Genomic DNA, 22,806 nt, shown 5'->3' on the forward strand with positions numbered 1-22,806 from the left:
TATGTCCTGCTTCAGGAATTGCTTGTGATTCCTTTTTATCATTATTATTACTTAAACTAATGAAATGTCTCAGGTTTTTTGCACGTTCTTCAGGGGGAAAGGACAAGATTAAAGACTCATGTACATCTTTGATCTGCTTGTTTTCATGTTTGCTTTCGCTTCTCTATCTTAAATAGACAAGTTCATGACTTACATGCAAATGAGAATAATTTAGTTTTTGAAAGAACAGGAATATCTTGGAGTGAAGTCATACTTTCAAAGGATTCTTTCACTTGAACGAGAGGCATGCTATCACTACCTAATGATTTCCCCTCAAAGATAAGAAGCATTACAATAGTTTAAGGGTTTAAAGTGAGACTTAGAGATTTACGGTCATAAATCTCATAATCTCATTAGCAAGGCTGCAACATTCAGTACTGGAGTGGAAGGAGTTAAGCATATCAGATGCAGTGGTCTTGTGGAGATGGTGATACTAGTTAAAAAGAAAGCACAGCAGCACGGAAAGCATCACCTGTCTGTTCCTGAGGAAGTAGATGACCGTAGATGCTGTGGAAGAGGAATCATGGTAAGTGTGTCTCTCTTACTGGCCTTACTAAACTGTCACCTTTGCAGGGAGGAGACCGCCTTGTGCAGAATGAAGCGCACCATCAGGATGAGGTGTCAGACATGCCTCCTGTACCACAGATAAAGTTTGCAGACTCCATCATGGGAAGTATCTTCCCAAGACTGCCTCAAAGATTGATGTCTCTATTCAATGGCCCAAAACTCTCACTCAAAGCCACAGGCAGTAGTCTTCCTTCTCAAATAATTGCTTGACCCTCCACATGCTGCCAGTCACATACTAAAGTAGATCCTTCACTGGAGATTAACCCAGGACACACAGGACCCTCCTCAGCCCCAGTGCGATCACTGCCTGCTTTGGCTTTCACTATCCTGCAAAACTCACAGAGCCCACCTGGTTTCAAAATGACTTTACAGAAAACTTCTCAGTTGTTAGTGTTAGCTGATGGTTGGACTTGATGATCTTAGAGGTCTTTCCCAACCTTAGTGATTCTGTGATTCTTCTTAACATGAAACCCATGGGAAGAAATGACACGGAAGAAATATGGTCAACAGGTCTGGCACTTAAACATCATCCCCTCGCCATCTTCTCATCTTGTGTCTCACAGACAATAAAGAGAGAACTCTACTGTTACTGGTGAAATATGAAATCTGACACACTGACAGGGTTGGTTGGTGTTTTTTTTTTTAAGCCTGTGTCCTGGCTGTTACAGGGCTGAGACAGCAAGTCACATTTTGCTGAATTATCTCCAGGACTTAACTTGTCATGTAATTCCAAACTGCTTTCAATTAGCTCTGCAGCCTGATGTCTCTTGATGCAAACAATTCCCACAGCCTTTCACAGAGAAACACTCTCATCTTCAGGAGGGCTCCAGAACAAGCTGCTGAGGAAGCAGATTGCCTATGCTTTCCTTACACAAATTTATGTTCTTCAGATCAAAAGGGCCTATCATCAGGGCAACCACCTACTTCCTGGACATCTTGTTAGGCGGGAAAAAGAGAGGAGGCCTTGGATTTTCATCCATGTGAATATTACTACCTACGTTCTACTTCCACACGTAGCATACAGTCGTCTGTGCTAGAGATACTCTTAAGAATTAGATGTATTAAAATAAAAAATTAAATCTCAACATATTTGTAGCCGACATCCTGGCTGCATGTGCACAAGCCCATAATGGAAGACAGTTTTGCGCTCCACTGCATTAATTTCCAGCCAAGTTGGGACGAACGGGCAAGGGCATTCAGTGAGAATCCTTGAAGTCCCGATTCTCCGCTCATCAAAATCAGGCACCTAACTGGAGTGAGCTATGTCTTGCTTCTGGCACACGAACCTGCATTTTGCACATGTGGTGAGGAAGAGTGGTGGTTGAAGGTGTACTTGCTGTATGTCCATGTTTCATCTCACTGGGGAGTCACAGGAAATGATTCCCGGAGATTCTTCAGTCTTCCTAGCTGCCTCTCTCACTACCTGGACTCGCTGCTTTCTTGATGGATAATTAAATCAGTTCCTTTTGGGTTTACTGCTTGATCAGCAACTTACACTGTGTGCAAGAAGGGAAGTGGACCTGGAAAGGAGGGTCACCATATAAAAGAGAACAAGGGGGCAAAGGTGGGGATGAGGCTTGACAAAAGGACACACCATGTTTTTCATGAAAGGAAGACATAGCTGCAATGGGTCAGCTCAGAAGAGGCAAAATGGAAGACAACTTAGGGAGACTTGGACTGACCACGGAAAGATGTTCAGAAATCTTGCTTTCATATAACAGTGCAACACCCCTCCTGCTTGGACATAACGACTTTTTCTGCCAATCATATTTTGCAGTCATCCACATTGTCCCATTCCCTCAGCACAGTGCCCAAACTACCAATCCAGAGGAGGCTGAACTGCTCCTGGTACCAACTCCAGTATCAGCCAAACCTAGGAAGGGCATGCATGACAGAGGTTAACAAAGAGCACAGGTTCTTATTTGACACAGAAAACATAGGCCCTCACAAGTCCTTGTTTTAAAACTGTGGGATTTTACATCATTCAGATTTTATCGTATTGCGGGGTCGGAACTGATAGCACAACTTTCTCTGAATAGGCCAGCTGGCCCTTCATCTGATGCTCTGTTTATCCAAACATTTCAACCTTTGGATAAACTTTACCCTGAGTACATCAAATACAAATAGAAGGAAGCATCCTTCCTAAAGTTGGCCAGCAATGAAGGTGCTTACAACACATGCAAGGCTTTCCAACAAGTATGCACAACACCTTCATACAAACAGACACGCAATTTATAATGGCAAAAGCTTTTAAGCGCAATGACAAAAGAATCTTGCTCCAGCAAAGCAACACAAACAACTTTTCTTGTATATATCTGAATAGCCAAGATATTACCATAGAACTTTGTGATCCTACCCTTGTGGTACAAGAAAATGTGTCAAAAAAAAAAAAAAAAAAAAAGCAGAACTTTAGAGGAAACAGAGAGGAACCCTCATGCAAAGGACAAAAGCAAGCTGAGCTCTTCTGAACTACCTACATCATTATATTCCATAGCTAAGACTAAAAGAGAAAAAAACAAGCCACAGCAACTCATTAACACAAATGGTCAAGCTTTGTCTGTATATCACTACCATTTTTCACTTGAAAAGAGCTAATAAAGAGATTAGAGGAGATGTCAGGCAAAACTGGATGAAGAAAGTACATGAAGAAATTCTAGTTTGCCCCATATCATTACTACAGCTTTGGCAAAAAATTAGTAATAAATAATTGCTTAGGAGTCACGCTTTCTTATTCTTCTGAAGAACAGACCTAGTATAATAACAAAGTTATTAAAACCTCTGCACAGGACGATTGCTTGTGCACATGTTAGTCTTGTTCAAACTTTGGAAAGAAAATACTAAAAAGGAAGCCTGCTTGAACATATAAACCTATCAGTTCCAAACTATAGCATACTACCTGAATGAGCTTCTTATTTTGCTGGGTTTCATGTTTATGTATGTCTATTTACACTGCTAATCTGCCTGTATAATTACTTGATTGAAAGCACGCTTACTGTACTTACATACATAAATTAGTTACACATGAGCTTTTGCAGCCAAAGCATCTAAAAATTATCACAGCCGTTACAGTCACAGCGAATCTGCTGCCAGTGATGTTCAAATTCCAGCTGGGATAGTCTCATTCTTACTATCCAAAATTTCATATTGTATATTTAAAAGGAAAATACATTCTTTCTGTCTGTAAATACAGAGCAGCTGCTCTCTATCTCAGAGGATGCCTGAATTTCAATGGGGGAGGGTAAGGGATCCCTATACATTCAGTATACGTTAGAGTGCGTGGCAGTACTTTTCTCTACCAGATGCCTATTACACTCTCAGTTTTACTTTTTCTGCAGAGCAAGCAAGGCAACCCTCCCCCTGCCCTGACAGCAATTTATTAAGGGTCCAGAAACATCTCTGAATTTCAGTACATTTTTTGCCTGCAGTAAAATAGATATCTCCTCAGATTTCATACATTGATAACATTTTCTACTGTACCATTAGAATGAAATGTAGAAGCCTCAGCTCCACAGTTCTGCTGACGCCGAGATAGTTGCATCCAGACAAGAAAAGATTAAATTTATTATCATTGCTATTATTATTCATTGCTGAACTACCATAAAGATGCACAGTGCTTTATAAATCCAGAGGGCCTCAGGACCTAGGGCTCATTCCCACTGCTGTTGACTTCTCTCCAGCTTTATAGGTTTTGTATTTCTTTCAGGGGGTTTGGACAAGATGCCAAAACCAAAAGTAATGGTTTAATAATATTGCTGACTATCACTACAGCACTGATACGTTCATGGATCATTGTCAAACAGAGACATGTTTGCCTTTCAAGCCCAAGACCCTTCTAAAGAAGTATTAAAATGAAACCACTTTCTGTTCTTTTTTTTCTTTCTTCACTTATCATGAACCCTTGTTTCACACATAGACATTCACATACCTCGCTATATTTCAGTCACCATTTTGATCTCAAAGGTCGTTAGTTATATACATTTCTATGTCATTTGGCTATATGTACCAAGGCAATCTTTTCACCAATAAACATTATCAACTTTCTGTCTATTTTTTGTGTGTTTTGCACAGGGGAAAAACCCCAGAATATATATACACACTATATTTATTAATTTCTTTTTTCCTGAATCCCATCTATATTGACAGAAGTCTTGGCTTTTTCCAAACACAGGCATTTTTATATCCCTATTCTTTTCACTTTCTTGTTTTTTTGGTTTGGTTTGAGTTTTTTACCACTAAGCTGAATCCCATGGTGATTTTTTTGGAAACACAAACAGCCATTCCAGCACTACTCACCTGATTTCTGTCTCTGGCATTTGCGTAGCGGAATCGCTGGATGTAATAGAAGACCAGCCATGCCAGCGAGATGATCATCAGCACAATGAAGGAGATGGAGACGAACACCACAGAGGTCCGGCTGACATACTTCTGCAAGTTGCGTGTCCCGATGGTTATGTACATCATCACAGTAATGTTCCTCTCCAGGAGGCTCACTATCTCTTTTCCTTTGGGTTCAGGAATCATTATTGCTACAACATCTTCTAGGCCTGTCAGACAGGAGAGAGAGAAAAGAAACCTTAAGTAAAACAAGTAATCACCATGTAATAAAATGACAAGAGGATGTGGCAAGGCCAAAAAACCCAACAAAAACAAAGGCAAAACAGTAACAAAAGAACTCCCCTTTCTCTTGTTGGTTTTCACCCAAGAGGTAAGTCAGATGGATCTGGTGAAGGTTTCAACTGGAACCACCCACACAGTGTGTTTCTATGAACTAATCTCGGTGAGATACATAAAATGTGTTTCATGGGTTGACATAAACACAGATTTCCAGCGCTACTGAGGCTTATCTAGAAGATATTGCTGTAAGCACTGCAGAAAGGGAGACCTGCTGCAGCCAGCATCCTTCCGTCCAACACTCCATATACATTTATCATAGCTCATTTTGCAGGGTCACGAGTCTGTCAGAGAAGCCCCTCCAAACTCTGTATTCAGACCAGAAATACTTTCAATCACAGATCCCCACATGGTTTCATAGCCCAAAGGTGCCAAAGCATTACCACCCTCGCCTGAGGCTGGCAACAGGAGCAACCTGCATGGACAAGAGCAGCTCAACACATTCCCAGCTCACCCGCTGCCCCACGCCGCCCAAGGCTCCCCATAGCCCGAGCCCACGAAGACATTTGGGAGCCCCTGCTGGGAGCTGGACTCGCCAACTGATGCAAATTTGAAGTCAAGAGTACTGTTTTATTCCACAAAAGATGCTACTGCAGCCCAGGTCAGCCCCCGACGCAGTTTGCAGCATGGCCCCACAAGAAGGTGAGTCGGCACAGCTGAGGCGGCAAAGGGGTGTCCACTAATGGGATGGGGCAGGGACTTCCTACAGTCCTGTCCATCCTTCTGAAGCCACGACCCTGTAAAACGGGCTCTCCATCGATCTATCAAACTTCAACTCTGCACCAGCTTTCCTTTCTGTACCGTGTTGCTTCATTTTACTTACATCACATGCTGCTGAAACCATTTTCTTTTCATAATTTTACGTCCCCCTATGTACATGACAAATATAGTCTGAAATTATCTGGGATGGGGCAGCTTGTTAAATGCCTTTTCTGGCTTTATAAATAAACTATCACTGCTTTATGGTTTAATATAAGGGCTATTCTGTTCTTCCACATCACAAAACAAGTATGCAGACAATTTTTACGCCTAAGCTATGTTTTGCAATAGTCAAATCCTGAATCATACTAAGCGGCTAAGGACAAACAGGATGTGTTTTAAAGTAGAAACGTGCCAGGAACAACAGCACGTGAAAAGATCACAAACTGGCATTTAGAAAGAGAGGTACAAACTGGGGGTGTCTGAAGTCAGAGAGATGATGCTGGGGTGGGGTTTCAGAATTTCAGCTGAAATCCCAGGAAATCAGCCAGCACATTATTAACCCCACAGCTACCTGTATTTTGACTGTGGCAGGAGGACAAAGTGCTGCCTGCCTTGGGACATTCGTGGAGGTGGGAGGGGATTGCTCGGCCGCGAATGGAGATGTGAGAAGGTGACTTGCGTTTCCAACAGCGTCCCTCTCCAAGCTGATACCCAACCTGAGCTTCACCAGTGAGGCACTGTGCCCTGGTCCTCACAGTCCAGCGCAGACATTTCTCCACTGAAAACCCCTGGGAGGTATAAACCAGGTTTTCAAAGGTATTTAGATACTAAAGACCACGAGGTGTCTAGCAGGATTTTGGATATACTAAAGCAGACAGTTAGGTGGCATTCAATGGAAAATGCTAACCATGGTGGAAACTTTATCAAATTCTGCTGGGTGCCTGGATCAATTGGAGGTACTGAAATAGCTATGACACACTGTTGCTACTCACACACGGAATCTGCTGCAAAGCTGAGAACTGAACCCTCCTCTCTCAAGTCTTGGAGTAGAAGTGCAAACTGCACCACTTTTCCTCTTGTGAGACTTCCCGTCATAACACCTTCCTGATCACGAACAGATCAGTCAACGAATAGGGGGAAATCAATAGTTTGGCTCAGTCAAGAGTTTTAGATATCCATGATTGGACACGTAACCTTTCTGCTGATACTCTTCCATAAAGCATTAATCATTTTCAGCTATTTCCCTTTATTTGTCTAGTAAGAGCCCACCTGCAGCAGCCAAGATAAATCTACCTTTGCAACTCTTCTGATACCTGTTTATTACAAAAGGCTAATGCAAACATTACCCTAACAGCCTAGGGAGAATTTGCCAAGTCTCAAAGTGGCTGAGAAGGGCACTGGTGCCATGCCAGTAATTTTCCTGCAGTCAATAAGACAAATTGTCTGGAACAGTGCTTAGCTGTCCACATGCCTTCCTTTGTTCTCTTCCCTTTCTTTAAAGAAAATAAAAATTTTAAAATCACTCCACAAGAAAACCAAAGCAACCACCTCACACATAGCCAAAAAGAACCCATAGTGAAAAATCCCACAGCCAAAAATACTGAAATTAATTTAACCAATTCCTCTCAAAAGCCACCATTCTGACCCACTCACTTGTCCAGCACAGACCTCTAACATCATCTTCAGTACAACCTGGGACACTGTATGAATGATGTTACCTGAAAGCCTATAAAAATGGGAGACATGGACAAAACCATTTTCAGTAGAAAATATAGGTAGTATCTTAACTGTTTAGTTATATTGAATCTTAAATTTCTTTAAAAATCTTAACAACACGTTTAATTATGTTTAATTCAACTGAATATAGCTTAGTATATTTCCAGAGAACTGTAAATAATGGGCACAGACAAGATATGACATATCACAAATAATCACATTCAATTGTTCAATTATGAAATTAATATTTTTGTAATAATAAAACAAGCACCCCACAGTAACGTCCTGTCTTTCTCCTGCATAAGTTGAAGCTCATTCCTGTTTTTCATCACCTGCCCTTTCTGATCAAGCTACAGTGCAGCTTTCTGGCTTCAATTCATGGTGGAAACATAACTGGTTTTGAATAGGGGTGCAGCCACATGCCTCCCTTCTCTGCTCTCTCCTCCTTACATCTCTCTGCCAGGATGGTCTGCTGCCACCTTGGGCCTTAGGGCCTTTTAAGATACTTTAAAAAACACAAGATACTACGTAAATTGCCATGGATATATGCTAAGTAAAATTGCGTTTAGAAACGCAAAGTAGAACACACAGCTATTGCAAGAGAAAAGCAGCTGCTTTTATTTATTCAAACCCTTAATATATTCAAATTTCAGGCTATCTGGTTATTTCCTTGGAAAAACATTACCATTTGTAATGAAGCATTCTTGGAAAAAAAATAACCAAATCAGCAACAAATAATAATCAGGAATTTTTTTAAAAACATTTTATTGAGTTCACAATAATTTCTCCAAGGCACCATCAAGAACGCTATTTGATCAATCAAGTCATTAAGCTAAGTTTTTAATCTCAAATATGCTCAATATTGGGAAGAAAATAAAAAAGGAAAGAGAAAGTAATTTATTTCCCTTTCCTCCCTTATACAACAAAATGTTTGTATTGTCTCAGTTTCAGTGTCTAACGACACACGAGAAGCTCTGACATACATGAAAACTATACACATTAAAGAAGGGAAATAATGTAGTGAGACATCAATGCTGGCGGTGCATTTCTATGCCCAAGTACACATTTGCTCAACAGACTTCAAAAGAGAGAAAGTATCTGGTAATATGTACTGATGCTTCTCTGGAGAGTTAAATGCTAATGATGCCTTTCATTAAACGCACCCACAATGGTAACTGCGTTTTGTGGCACTTCTGTTACCTAACACATTTCTTTTCTTTTTCTGGCCAAGATTACTGCAGTTTGACATGAATTTTTAAGTAGCTGTCAGGATGAATCAGAGATTCATAAATCAAAGGTATTCAGGCTGCAGTGAATGTGGTTTTTTTCTTCTTTTTTGGCTTAGGAAACATTTAACATATCAGTGCTCTCTCCTTATAGGCCAATAACAAAACAAGTAAGGTAGAACTTACAGGAATTTGGGATGATTCAAGTCACTTTAAATTGCTGAAGGGTATTCGCCTAATCAAATATTTCTGGGTGGAGAAAATGTGCTGCCGGTCTTCAGGCAGCTATTCTGCTTCTGGGCTCTGCATCCCATGGCAGGAGGGCCATCGGCAGGGTGATCGGTGGGCGTTGGACAGGCCCGGGCATTGCTGGCTCCAGAGGGGCCATGGAGCTGGGGACAGGCTCAGCTTCTTTCCCAGTCACTGGGCCAAAACGCGCAGCCCTATGGCTAATCCATCGACGGCACAAGAGCTGCACCAAGCTGTGGCTACTTGGTTCACTTACAAAGAGTTGCTCTGGATTTAATAGGCCTTGATATACCGAATCCCCCAAGCACGGTACCTTCCTGCGTGGGTCACCCCGGGCTCTTCCTCACCCCAGTCTGCTGGAGAAGGAGTCCCGTCTCCTAACGAACTGCTCACAGCAGGAACTGTGGAGTGAGGGGAGATGGAAGCGAGTCTGCAGCAGGCGCCGGCCACCCTCCGACACCTACACTCGGCGGCGGACGACAGAGTTGTGAAGCCGCAATGAAGTCAGAGAGTGTTTTCAACAGCAAGATGCGCATTTTGGAAAAAGATCGGGAAGACCCTCTCCAAACCTTCCTCCTTCCCACAGTACTTAGCTATGGAAATACACTTCAGCTGGGCTGCTTTTATGCAAAATTGCAAACTTTTTCAAGCGTAACAATCTATTCACTGGTGACAGAAGAAAAGAAAGACTTCAGTTCTGTAACAGTGGCTTTTGTAGAAGAAATGAACAGATTTTACGGTCAGAAGATGTACGTGAATTCTCCACCTTGGCCACAGGCTGTGCTGACAAACCTGTGATATTTCTTGATTCTGCTCTGGGAGCTTCAGTGGTGACACTGAAAATGGTCCTCTCTTCTCCTCATTAGCAGTCAGGCCCAGCAGCAGCAGGCTGCTGCTCTAATGCTTTGTCGATTTTTAATGGAGGCTCTAAAAAGTGGGATGTTTCTGACACATCTTAGAAGAGACGATTTAATTCTTCATGCTTGGCAACTGCCAGAAGTCAGTTAGAGAAATAATTAATTGAAGTATTTGCATAGAATTCCAATTTGGGAGGCATACAGAGGCTTCACCAAGATATCCTATCAAGATGTAAATAAGGATTTCTCTTATGTTGTACCAAAATCAAGTACTAAAGTATTACCTTTTACAGATTTTGTAACTGAAAACTCAAACACTATTTTAGAGTTCAGAAATTGCCCTGATAAAACAGACAGTGTTCAGTCCTGCTCAGAGCCCAGGAACAGAAACCTCGCAGGAGGGTGCAAGAACCTAAGCAACTCTTCCTTTACTTCTTGAAGAAATAATTTCATCTTTAGGAATCAGTTTCGGTAACTACCAGCTATTGGTAAAAAGCAAACCAAACGCAATCTAAACCATTCGACAGCCTGCCCGTGCCCAGCTCTGTAGCACCCTCCCTGGGCTCAGCCCGCGGTCTGTGGGTCCTGCCAGCCCCACGCAGTGTGAGCCAATTCGGCGGTGGTGCTTCCTGCGACCTCAGCAGCGCTCACTCCGCACAAGGACTCACTGTGCCGCCAACCATGCGAGTGCTTTCCTGCCGTCAGTCCTGCTGCTGCCTGCCTCTCTGTGAATGGATTTTATGGTATGGTCTGGATGATGTGTAACATTTTAAAGCAAATTTGGAGCAAAGCACAGACGTTATTTTTTTAAAGATTACTTTATTTTTTCCTCCAGAACAACAGCTCAGCTGAAAAATTAACACTGAAGAGAATGAAAAGGAATCCACAGTGATGGTGCTGTGGTTGTGACTGTCTAAGCTACAACCAAGAATGGTCTATTGGGCTATTGAACTATACTACCTTTTGCTACAGACCTTGTTCTCTTTGAAAATACTATTGCTTTATAATCGTGTTTGGTTTCTTTACAATGAAATTACATGGGAAATGGTATATAGGTTAATCAAATGGCATTTCAATTGAATTTTAATGCCATGTAAATTTTTCTAGTATTTTCATAGTTGCAACACGGGTTCCAAGTCTTTTAAGACCATCCGATGAGAGATTCAATCTCAGTTCTTCTGTTCTGCATGGTGCAATTATAAGTTGACCAGAATATCAGCTGTTGCCTGTTTTTCTCCTTTAAAAATAAACATAGGCCTAAATTACATTTTTGTGAACTCAAAAATTACTTTCGGAAACCAAAGCAATATTTTAGAAAAGCTGATTTCTGAGCTTCACCCATTTCAGAGAAGCAGCAGCATAATATTGTTTAAACAACGTCCTAGACTCTTCCATAGGCCAGCTGGGAAACACTACCAGTAAGAAATCAAACCGGGTTAAAGGACTGTTCCCCATAGGAACTCTCCTTCATCGGGCTTTCATGACATTGGTCTCAAATTGAAGTATCAGTAAATGAGACTATAGAAAAAATTGGCAAAGAGAAGAGCAATATATCGTAAGTAACAATAATACATAGTCAATACATCATATATCATAGGTGAAATGACTACAAACTGTCATCTATAATCTCTTGCATAAACTGTCTCTTTGCCAGAGGACTAGAAAGGACACCAATTTCTAATGAGGTTTCATAACAGATATGGGCAACTACAGACCAGGTTGTCCAAAGTTATTCAGTGAGGTTCCTCACCAAAGACTCTAAAGCAAAAAACGTGGCTCTGAATAAAATAGAAAGGGCCTCACATGAGAAAATAAGGGGTTAAAAACCAGGATCTTGGTGTTCCAAAACATCAGAGAGCCACCAAGTACAAACTCACCCAGGGACCACAAACTGCTGGAGGCTGGGAGAGCAATTCTGGGGAGGCAGGACTAATGTTCACCCCCTGCTTATACTCTTCTCCAAGCAGCTGCTGTGTGTCATTACGAGAAACATGATGCTGGGACAGATGGACCTTTGATCTCAAACCGTAGACTTGCTTTTACATTAACTAAGAACTGGAAGTTGTATCTCCCCTGGAGAGAAAAAAGATTAAGTCAAGTCATGACAGCAAAACAACAGGGCCAAACTCAGAGGTCTGATTATGCCAAAAAGTCCTTCTCTGAGCCGGAATGGGGAAACCATACCTGTTTCTGCAATTGGTGATGAACAAGAAAGGACTGGGGGCTGAGACAGTTGCTGCCTCTTCCTCCTCAAGGCCCCAGTTATGGCTTGACCCAAGGCAGAAGGGTGTGTTTCCGACGTGGAGGCAGGAGGGGGGGGTCCGCAGGCAGTGCCTGCCCCTAGGTGCCCCCCACACAGCAGCCCTACTCTGCCCTCGCACCCTGCCCGGGGGAGGAGGAGAGCTGCAGCTGGGAAAGGAAAGCAAGAGCGTGACCGTTCTCTGTCCCCCTGCCAAAACTGAGACACACCAGGCAGGCAGAGCTAACCCCCTTCTAGGGTGCCCAGCCTAAGAGGAAAAAGAATGCAGAGGACGGCCAGAAGCAAAGACAGCATAGCAGCACGTAGCCCCGTTTTTGTGGATATCAAGCTACTGAAGTTATCAGAACACAAGTTTTCACCATATAATCTTTTTTAGTCTAGAGCCCTTGCTTTGCAATGACGTAGGTGCTTTCATCTCCCCCCGCCCACCTTTCCAATTTGTTTTCCTTCTCTGTTTAAAAGCAGAGAGATATTTCCTTTAACTTATCCCTTCCCTCATTTCCCGCTTCTCCTTGGCACCGTGAGCGCTCGCCTTGGTCCTTTGCCCATCTTCCAAAACATTTAACTGTAAATCAGGTTTCCTTAAAAGGCAAATGCAGCAACCACAGAGAGAGGAGCGACACCTTTTCCCTACAGCATTTGTAGGGAAAGGAGGAAAATCTTTTACACCAACTATTTTTTTTTTTTTTTGACAACCTTATTGTCACGAAACGCTTTTCATTGCAGAAGCGCAAATATCTAGCAGGAAAATTAGGTGACCTGTAAAGAAAAAAGACCTACTGATGTTAATGACTGGCTACAGTATTTAAGTAACGGATACAAGAGTTTTCTATTTGGTCCCGAGGTGAACAACAATAACCTCCAGCAGAGCTGCTCTCAGTTCATTTCTTTCAATGCTAAAACCTGGAGAGTCAAGATGCTTCTGCCTGTGATCTTTCCTGTGAAAAGCAGTCTCAGCCACTGTTTATTACTGTTTAGGGACAAAGAAATTTCTGTTCATGTTTTTGTAATCAATGCTGATCTTGCCAAGGCTGTAAGAGCTCAGAATATATTGACTTCTTCTGATTTTATGCCGAAACTGCAGCAAAGGAAAATGTAGTAAAAAGCTACAAAACTCACGAAAAGAAATTCAGCATGATAGCTGCATTTCTCCTGGGCTTGGTTCCCACAGTGTCAGCTCATCAGTCTGCTGAACTAACCAATGCTAATGAACCAACGTGGTGTTACTTATTCACATTTAACTACAGAAAACGGGCGGTTCTCCCAGGGGTTTCCTCAGACCCCAACCCAACGCACAAATTTTTAAGACTCTGTTATCATAACCAGGATAGTACTTCATTATAACTGCTAATCATTTGTACTGAAGTCTTCTCTAGAAATCTCCCTTGGTTTCAAAACAATATATACTGTTAATGGCATATGCCACTTGTAATAAGTTTTCTGTTCTGGAATTTGCACTGCAATGCCTTATGATTTTTTCATGTACAAAGTGGCCAGACAGACTCCTTCATGCAGGCCTTACGGCTAGGATATGCTTCAACTCATAGCAAAATATGCTACGGGGATAATTTATTAGTAAAATACCACCTTTTCAGAGTTGTGGCAAAACACACCCACTGTTTAAAGCAGAAGCTGCTTTGCTATCTTCACTGAAATTGTGCCAGAAGAAAATATGTCTTAAATAGCATCTTACGTAGTCAGGGTAGAGTACAATGCAAACACAAGCTAGTTACTGTGCCCAGCGCTCTAAGAACAGGTATAAATATATTTTCATTTACAAATGGGGAAACCAGAGCAAGTGTGTTGAACGGCTCGATAAAGGGTCACGAAAGATAAGGGCAGAACATCTAAATCCCAGCCTCATCCCCGACAGGCAAGCAGGGCCGATACTCCTCCAAAAAGGCAGGATGAATAAGCAGAACGGCTGGAGCTGCTCACGTCTTCCTTGGAAACAGGGGCAGCGCTCAGCACAGCCCTGCCTGCCCGAGATGCCCTTCCCTCTGCTAGCAGGGCAATTCGGCAAGATCTGGTAGATGCTGTCGTTGTCCACTCCCTGCCGAGTTTGTCACCGTACCCCTGCTTTAAACCCTCCTCCCTTCATACTACGGATCCCTCCCCAGGTAAGCCCATATTTGGGTGAATCAGGATGCTTGCACAGAATACAGCATAAAAACAGTCGGCTGATCATACTCAAATGGTTTAGGAAGGCAGTGCTCCTCGCTGTTTGTGACTGCTCCCACAACACACTGCACGGGGAAGTGCCGGCAGCCAGGAGAGGCTTGACTTGGTGAATCCCAGCAAGAAGCACAGCTTCCCGCTGCAAACACCAGGCCAGCTACCTCTAGCACAGCAGGGACCTGCAACTCCTCCTTCCAAACTTTAATCCCATACCTGGACAATACACGAACACGTTCGGTAGAAATGCAACTTACAGGTGTGCAAAGATGCATGGAATACTCGAAGATAAAATGAGGGAAACAAATTAACGACACTGGAAGTAAATGGAGGTGCTGTTTGCATAATTAAATAACCTGTATGGCATTATGTCCTGCTAATAGAGTTATGTGCTGTTTGTGTTTTGCAAACTCCATGAACAAAGAATAGTGAAAACCCACAGAACATTAGGAAGTAGGCAAGACACTATACACAGAAAAAATGTAGCCATTATTATGCAGATTAATTACAGTTTAAAATCTGAATTTAGAGACAGAATCAGTTAATTTTTTTTTGAGGTAGTGACAAATCCTGCCCATTTACTCATAACGTCAGAGAGTGTTAAAAAAATGTTAGTGCCATATGCAAAATAAACAACATTTGACCCTGGAGAGTAAAGTATCATTAGGAACTTTCTAAGCCATTAAAAAAGAAAAAAAACAGAGGGAGAAGGACATGTGTGCAAAAATCTCATTTCAGCTGAAATGCCTGTGTTCTAAAATGGTGTTTCAAACACTCTTAACACAGCTGAAAATACCTCTTAAACCCATGAGGCTTCATCTACAACGCTGGCCGAAAACTTTTCATTAAAGGAAATAGACAGGGACCAGATGAGGGTTTCTTAATCACTGGTTCTCATCACCAGTCCCCACGACTGGGACTACATCAGTTCTCAGCGCAAGTCCGAGCAGCTTCAAAGGCACTACAGCACCCGCGGGCTGGTGAGGACCCTCCCAGGGGACTGCGGAGCCCCCGCCGCAGTGCTGCTCTGACCCTTGATTTCTCCTGCACCCTCCCCATCTCCCCCAGCACCTCCTAGGTGCAGCAGGTCACCCCACCAGTTAGCAGAGCTCCTGCTGAAGGTCCTCTGCCTCAGCACCCCAATTATTACGCAGGGACAGCTCGAGGCTGCCTTAGCTTCCCTGCAACCCCCTCCACCCTTTCACGCTGAGCCGAGGACTGGGTGCCACGGGCTGCAGGCTGGAGGAAAGGGGACCGGGCGACGCTGTCTGCTGCGCGGAGAGGCACCGCAGTGCACCTCTTCTCCTGCACCATCAAACCTGCTTGTCACAGCAGCCTTACAGGGCACCCGTTGTCCTCCAGAGAAGATGAAGCTTCACAGAAGCGGCCCTCAGACACTCTTGCCTACAAATCCAACACAGAAAATCCCCAAACCAAGAGATTAAAGAGATTAAACTCTGGTTGAAGCCACATACTACAACCCTGGTGGCTTTGTGTGGGCCGGAGCAGTTTGCTATTTAAAAAGCACAGGCAGCTGAAAGAGTAAAGAGCTAGGAAACAGCACAGCACATTTGGTGTGGTTTTAAGCAATGCTGCTGGGCATGTTCCAGTTCAAGTGACCCCAAATTAGCTGGGCAAGAAACAGGTTTGGAGCAGCAATCTGGGAACTCTGTAGAATTACTTCAGGGGATTTCCTCTTTCCTCACTCAGATAAAACTTCCCCCGAGGTGCAAAAACACTGTTTTTATCACTTTGTGTAGGGGGATGGGATTAAAAATAACTGATAAGAACAATGAATCAAAATGGACAAAAGAAAGACAACAGTGAAAACGAATGGTAAAAACAAAACAAAAGGACCAATAAGCCAAATCTCAGGCAGCGGGCCAGGAACACATCAGCAGAATGAAACAAGCCAAGCCTGAGGCAGAGTATCACCAACACATTGCCAAACCCTCCAAATCTGCTGAACATCCCTCAGCGCTGTTAGATTTTTGCAGGAGTTTTGAAGACCCCTATAGTATGTGCCCTTAGTCACCCCTTTTCCAAGTTGAATTATCCCCGTGTTACTCAGCCGCTCCTCGTATGGAAGCCATTCCATACCTTTGAACATATTTTTCCATATAGGGGATAGATAGGTTTGATTAATAGTGGCATGTTTGCCATCGCTTTTTCCTAGTTGCTGCCATCTTAAAGACTTTCCCAGGAAGAAAAAGGCTTCAGTTATTACGCGCAGTGTAAGTTGTAGCCACAAGCTTACACAAGCCTGAACCTTCTTTGTCACCTCACGTTAGTGTCACAGGGATGACCGATGCCGCAAGTCTTCATACCTTCTGCAAAAGCGTAGTCTAGCCTTCATGTAGAATTAGCCCTTATTTGTTTTTAATCAGCGATAACAAAATCATTCAGAAAACGACAAAGAAATGTGGAAATGTCCGTATTTCTCAGTTCAAGTAGCCCTTCCCTGCATGCCTTCCCAACCCTTTGGTAAAACGCACACTGCTATGGGTCCAGCAACAGCCTCACATCTCGCCTGCAAAGCAACCTTTCTGCACACCAGCAGCCCAGCACCGCACGGCTTCCAGGTCTGGGGAGGATGGGGAAAAAAATTTAAAAAAAAAAAAAAAATAAAAAAATCACCTTCCGCATGCTGCGGCAAGAGGAGCAGAGGAAGGAAAGGAGAGGAAACATGCAGCGCGGTGTCAGCTGCTTCCCTCGAAATGCCTCCCAACCCAACTGCAGAAGGTTTCTCCACTGCCCCCAGCCCGGTCAAGGCCATACACCAATTAGGGGGGAACATCTGTAGCCTCTATTTATGAGCTCTTAAAATCCAAAATGCCAGTGACTTCCTGAATTAAATGAAGAAACAAAAATCAAGCAAACACCTCAAAATAGAGGGGGACATGTCTTACTTCGTTTTACCTCAGACATAGACAGGAATAATAAAGTCTCTCTTGCTGGAGAGATCTTGTTTGCTCAAGAACCTTGTCAGGGAAACCTTCCATCCTGAGGATGGGGCAGAGCTGCTGAACCTTTGGCCTTCATTTTCAGGTAGTATGGTTAAAAGCCACTTAAAACTGGGGACCTATTCCACGTGGGGAAATCAAAAAGGTAAAACTAGTATAAATCAGACAAAAATCAGGGCAAAAGCCTATTATTCAGATAATAAAATTCACCTCCTTTCTCAAGAAATCAAGTTTTATTTCATTAGTCTCTAACACTGTTAGTTTTGCAATTCTCCAGCTGTCCCTACAATCCCTTACGGTAAACAACACTGAAAATGTCTAATGAAAAGAAAAAAAAAAAATCAAGCAGATGATGTTAGGTCTTTCCTACATTATGAACAATTATAAGCTTAACTAAAATTAGATTTCAAACTGATATAGTTAAATTACCTACACCAATGCAAACCAGGTTAAAATCATTTTTAAGAACATCAACTTCAGAGAATGTGAGAGCTTTTAGAGTAAAATAGAACTCCCAGGGCCTCTTTGTAAATCATGGAAAAGGTCTGGCAGGCAACAAACTCCGTTTTTAACTATGGTGTCAGGGTTTTCTAGAGACAAAATTCAGTAACAGTTTGGTTTATATGATAAAAAAAGACAGAATAACAGGAAGAGAGACATAATTAAGAACAATAGAGAAAATTGAGAACAAGCCACCTAAAAATGCTGTTTTGGGGCGCCGGAGGGTTTGCTTAAAGAGACTCCCAGATTTTTGCTTTGTTTTGTTTGTTTGTTTTTGCCCAAGTGAGCTATCTTGATGTTAGCTAACATTCCTCTGACTGATTCAACTGTCAGCTCTGTAGTCTAGGGTAGGGATGATTTAACCTTGTCTGCTTCTGTTCAGCCTAAGTAAATAACCAACCTGAGCCCTGACTCACATAGCAAAAGAATGTGTGGAAGCAGCTAGAATTCTCCGTTTACCATCACATCCATTGAGCTCTCTGGGTGCCAGTCTTTAGCAGCACCAGCGAGTTGAACTAACCTGGCTAGCACCATGGATTCGGCTTTTCTGCATTTGACGCTGTCTAGAAATGACTGCTTCTGATCCCACCAAAATGCTGAATGTCGTTCTCTGCAGCTGTAGTGTCAGTGGCTGTAATGTCGTGGGTAAATATTATTAGCTTAGAGTGGGGTAAGGTGTCCAAGTCACAGAGAAAATCAATAGCAGAGCTGGGAACACAGCTGTTTTCCCCGACTCACCCATGCTCTAGTCTGCAAGTCCCACTTTCCGGCTCCACTAAAGCACAGGAGAGAGCAATCCAACTCACTAATGTCTCAACACAGAATAAGGAACATCTTCTGATACATTAGTTCTTACATTTGCTTTGTATAACTCCTCAACGCATACCTAGTAATGCTCCCGAGGAAAACCCAGCCTAACCGTCCATACCACAAGAGAGCCTGTTTCTTATATGAAATAGCGTAACAAAGTGGACTGAATGGCAGGGGAGGGCTGCCAGGGATCACCTGGCCACCTGAGGCAACACACTTTTCCTAATACATACCTACAAGCCAGGCAGCGTTTCTAGGAATGAGGAAGCCAGACTGGGCAAACAAATAAGGGGGAAAAAAGGAAAGAGGGGAAAAAAAGAAAAAAAAAAGAAAAAAGAAAAAATAAAGACACTGAAACCTGGAAAGCAGTTCTTTTGGCAGGATAGCCAAGCAAACAAAAAAGTGCCACATCAGGATGGAGTTCAAGGGTAACCTTGTGGCAAAAAAAAGTACAATCCTGGTATTTATAAACAGGAAACAGTGAGCAGACGCAAAGAGCAACTGAGAGGAGCAGCAGAATAATGCAACTGCTCACGGCTGCAGAGAAAGTGTTTCGGGGAGACCTTAAGAATGCCAGGAGCTTAGTTTATTGAAAAGAGGACCAGGAGGTGACTTGATTATATGTATACACATCTCTCTCTCTCTCTCCAGATATATATGTACACATGCTCTGAATGAGAGAAAATAATGGTTAGTAAGAGGGTCTTTGCCTACCTTGAAAAAGGCATAGCTAGAATCAATAGCTGGAGTCTTAAGGTAGTCTTTTCAAATCAGAAATAAACCACAAATTAATTCACAAATTTTTAAACTGTGAGGGTGATTAGACAGGGGAAAAAAGTATTTTTTGGGGGGTACATGTAATTTGAGCTGAATCACCTATTCAGGCAGTGCAGGAGAAAGTGACTGAAACTTGATTACCTGTAGTAAACAGATCAGATCACAAAAACGTAAAAAATGACTCTGTCATTTCTTAGGTGTGCATCCCAGCTTCCCAGAAGCTTGGAGACCTAGGGATGGTAAACTTACCTGCTCTAATTTCAAACGTACTCCGCTATTTGGAGACCGAAGTTTGACAAAATATCAACTTTACTGGGTTTCCTTCCACATGGACAGAAGTCCAAACAAGTGTTCAGCAAGGACCTGTACGTGTGTGTGTTTATTCGGTATAGTCACCAATACCTGCCACAGCAACTGTAACTCCCATTAGCATTTCGGCTTAAAGTAACCCGAGTGCTGAAATGAGATTATTTGATGGGAAGTTCAAGATCGCCAAACGTTGCTGTTCACGTGCAACAGTCTCACTAAAGAATTCCTTAATATTTATTATTGAGCTGGTCATCCTTGGCTCCAGGAGCGAGACTGGAGAGGCATCACAAGCTACATGTTACAAAACACATGCAATCTTTTGTAAGGTGATGTTCCAACTCAAGCACAGCGCAGAAATCCCAATTCAAAACAAGAAACAGAACAAACAAAAACAAACTGAAAAGAGGAAAAACTCCACAAATGAAACACAGGAAAAGTGTTTTTTCAGGCTTCAACTAGACGAATGAACCGTGTGAACCCAGAAATAGTTGGCAGTGTTAACCAAACCTCAAGCTCTGCAAGATACACCCACCCTTAGCTAGAACTACACATCAAGCCTGAAAATGTTTTGAATATGCAGGCCTTCTCACAGCAGAAAAAAAGAAAAACAACCCTCAACAGCATGTGAAAGTCTAAATGTCTTGGAGAAAAATATTTATACTTCTATAGAGGCACACTGTTTATCTCTCCTGATTTCACATGGAGAAAGTCACTGGAATGCTTTCTAATGCAATACAGAGAAACAGTTATGCTCTGGGACCTTATGATTATTAAATCTATGTGGAGCTTGGATATGCAGCTTCTTTTAAAAATCTTTATAATGCATGCCTTGCTATGACAGTAACATACACACCTCAAAAGCACATTTATAATACATGAAAAGCAAATGTCTTATAAACCTTATTTTCCCACCTTACAACCAGGGAGGAAAGGTATGTGTTTCCATTCAGAAGTCATGCACCTTTTCTCCATAAGGCCAGTTCTCCCCACAATGAAATGAAAGTTAAATCCCCCACTGGCTTAAAATGATGCAGAACCAGACCCTTAGTACATAAGGCCAACTATGTTAGGTCTACATAAAAGAAGGAAAAACATCTACCACCACGGAAAAAACTGGTGGTATTTATACACTGCTCTTTAAACAACAGGTTTTAAAAGACTGGCTCACAGGTCTTATTTTCCTAGCACAGGATATGAGCAATTCCTATTGATTATATATGGAAGTTACAGACATCCTGGAGAAAGGGAACAGGGCCCCAAATGTCCTGGCAGGTGTAAGAGCAAAACATTTTCTTAAAATGCTACGGTACGTCCCAACATTTTACGGGTTGTCATTGTCAGCAAAGCAGAACTGCAGACTTCATGAAAAGCCATTTTAAATGGCATCTGAATGAATCAGTGCCAGATAGATGCCCTAGCTAAAGCAATTCCACAATCTCCTTTCAGAGATGTTACTTTCAAAGAGTTACTTAAACGGAGTTATAATTATTAAAGAATGTTCCCCCTGCAGACAAAGAAATCCCTCTTCATCTGCTCAGCGCATCCTTTTTCCCCTGTCAAAAGCATGTGGGCATAATGAGAAGAAAAAGGTTATAGCTCTGATGTGCCTTTCAGATATAACATCTCCAAATTTCCTTAAAGATACCATTCTTTTTATGTCACCATTATCAAATCCTATAGAGCTGTATGCTTCATAACTGAACGATACAGAGAAATTAATCTTCTTTATGCTTACACGCAATGCTTAGCCTTTTAAGTATTCTCACTGGAAATGCAGACTTAAGAAAACACACAATTCAATTCAAGTTGAAATATCTCCAACCACACTAGGATGTGAAGGATATACACACAACTGCATATTTCTGTTGGTATACGCCTCATTGGGCAAAGAAAATCTTGTGTTTCTTAAAACCACTATTTATAACACCAGGGCAGCTAAAAGTAATCTCCTTCAGTGAAAATATCAGCCAGCAATTTTATTTCAAGCATTTTTCTTTGCACTTTTAGTACATTACTCCTGGAATTACCTTTATTCAGAGGCTCTCAAGACATTTACTAAGAAAAGGCTGGAAACAAAATCAAGAAATAAACCAGTATTTCCTGCCCCATGAGGCGGTACTCTGGACTAATCGGGCAATTATTGCATCACTCCTGTCTACTACCCAGGGATTAGCCTGTTTTTGCAACCACCGCATGGAGGAAACACCTAGTCGTCACATTCTACTTGAAGAGATACAAGATTCTCAAAGAATATAGATGTTTTTTCCATACTTCATTTGGAAATGTCAAACAAAGTCTGCAAAAACCTCGGCATTATTCTGACAGTTAATGTAAAAGGCTCAAAAATACGATTCTGTGGCTTTTACGGCATCATTCTGCACCCGCACAAGGCATGGGAGCACAGAGTGGCTGCAAAGTAGGAAGAACTGATCGGGTACCACTGGTGCAAGCTGTGATGCAAAGTAAGGGCAGCAGAAACCAAGGAACGTGTGGTCACTTTCCACCAAAGCTGCACCTGCGTGAGGTGCCAAAGCTCATGGAAAGCAAAACCGATTTCCTGAGAGCCCACGTTCCTAAAGGATGATAATTCTGAGAATACAAGAATATGGATTTTTTTAATGCAAAATTACTGTATTACTGTATTATAGACACATTTAACAATGATAACACTGCTGTCTGAGCGCTTGGGTGTTTAAATCTCTGTGTCATGTGACAGCAGCACAGTTATCCTTCAGTCTTTCCTGCTATTTTTTCTGATTAAAGCCATCCTGAACCTAAGCAGAAAGTAGCATATCAGTTCTGTAATTCTTGTAAATGTTTAGGAGTTCTTAGCATGTAGGGCAGTGCGTCAAAGTGCCACTTGCTCACATTAATCTCAAGTTTGAATAAATCCTCTCTCACTTCCCTTTTTGTCTCTGTTCACCCAGTCTTGAAGCAATTCATGGGCAGAAATTCAGCAAGTTCAGTGTTATTTATGACATGAA

General features: G+C 42.2%; 1 protein-coding gene across 1 annotated transcript in view; it reads right to left on the bottom strand.

The window, feature by feature from the left end:
• RNF150 (ring finger protein 150) overlaps nucleotides 1–22,806 on the bottom strand; it is a 117,287-nt gene that overhangs the window by 42,845 nt on the left and 51,636 nt on the right. The window contains exon 2 of the mRNA XM_059826906.1: nucleotides 4,900–5,150. Within this exon, the coding sequence (XP_059682889.1) occupies nucleotides 4,900–5,150 (251 nt within the window). The remainder of the gene's footprint in view (nucleotides 1–4,899; nucleotides 5,151–22,806) is intronic.

This window comes from Gavia stellata, chromosome 19 (genome assembly GCF_030936135.1).
Source record: "Gavia stellata isolate bGavSte3 chromosome 19, bGavSte3.hap2, whole genome shotgun sequence".
NCBI classification, from domain to species: domain Eukaryota; kingdom Metazoa; phylum Chordata; class Aves; order Gaviiformes; family Gaviidae; genus Gavia; species Gavia stellata.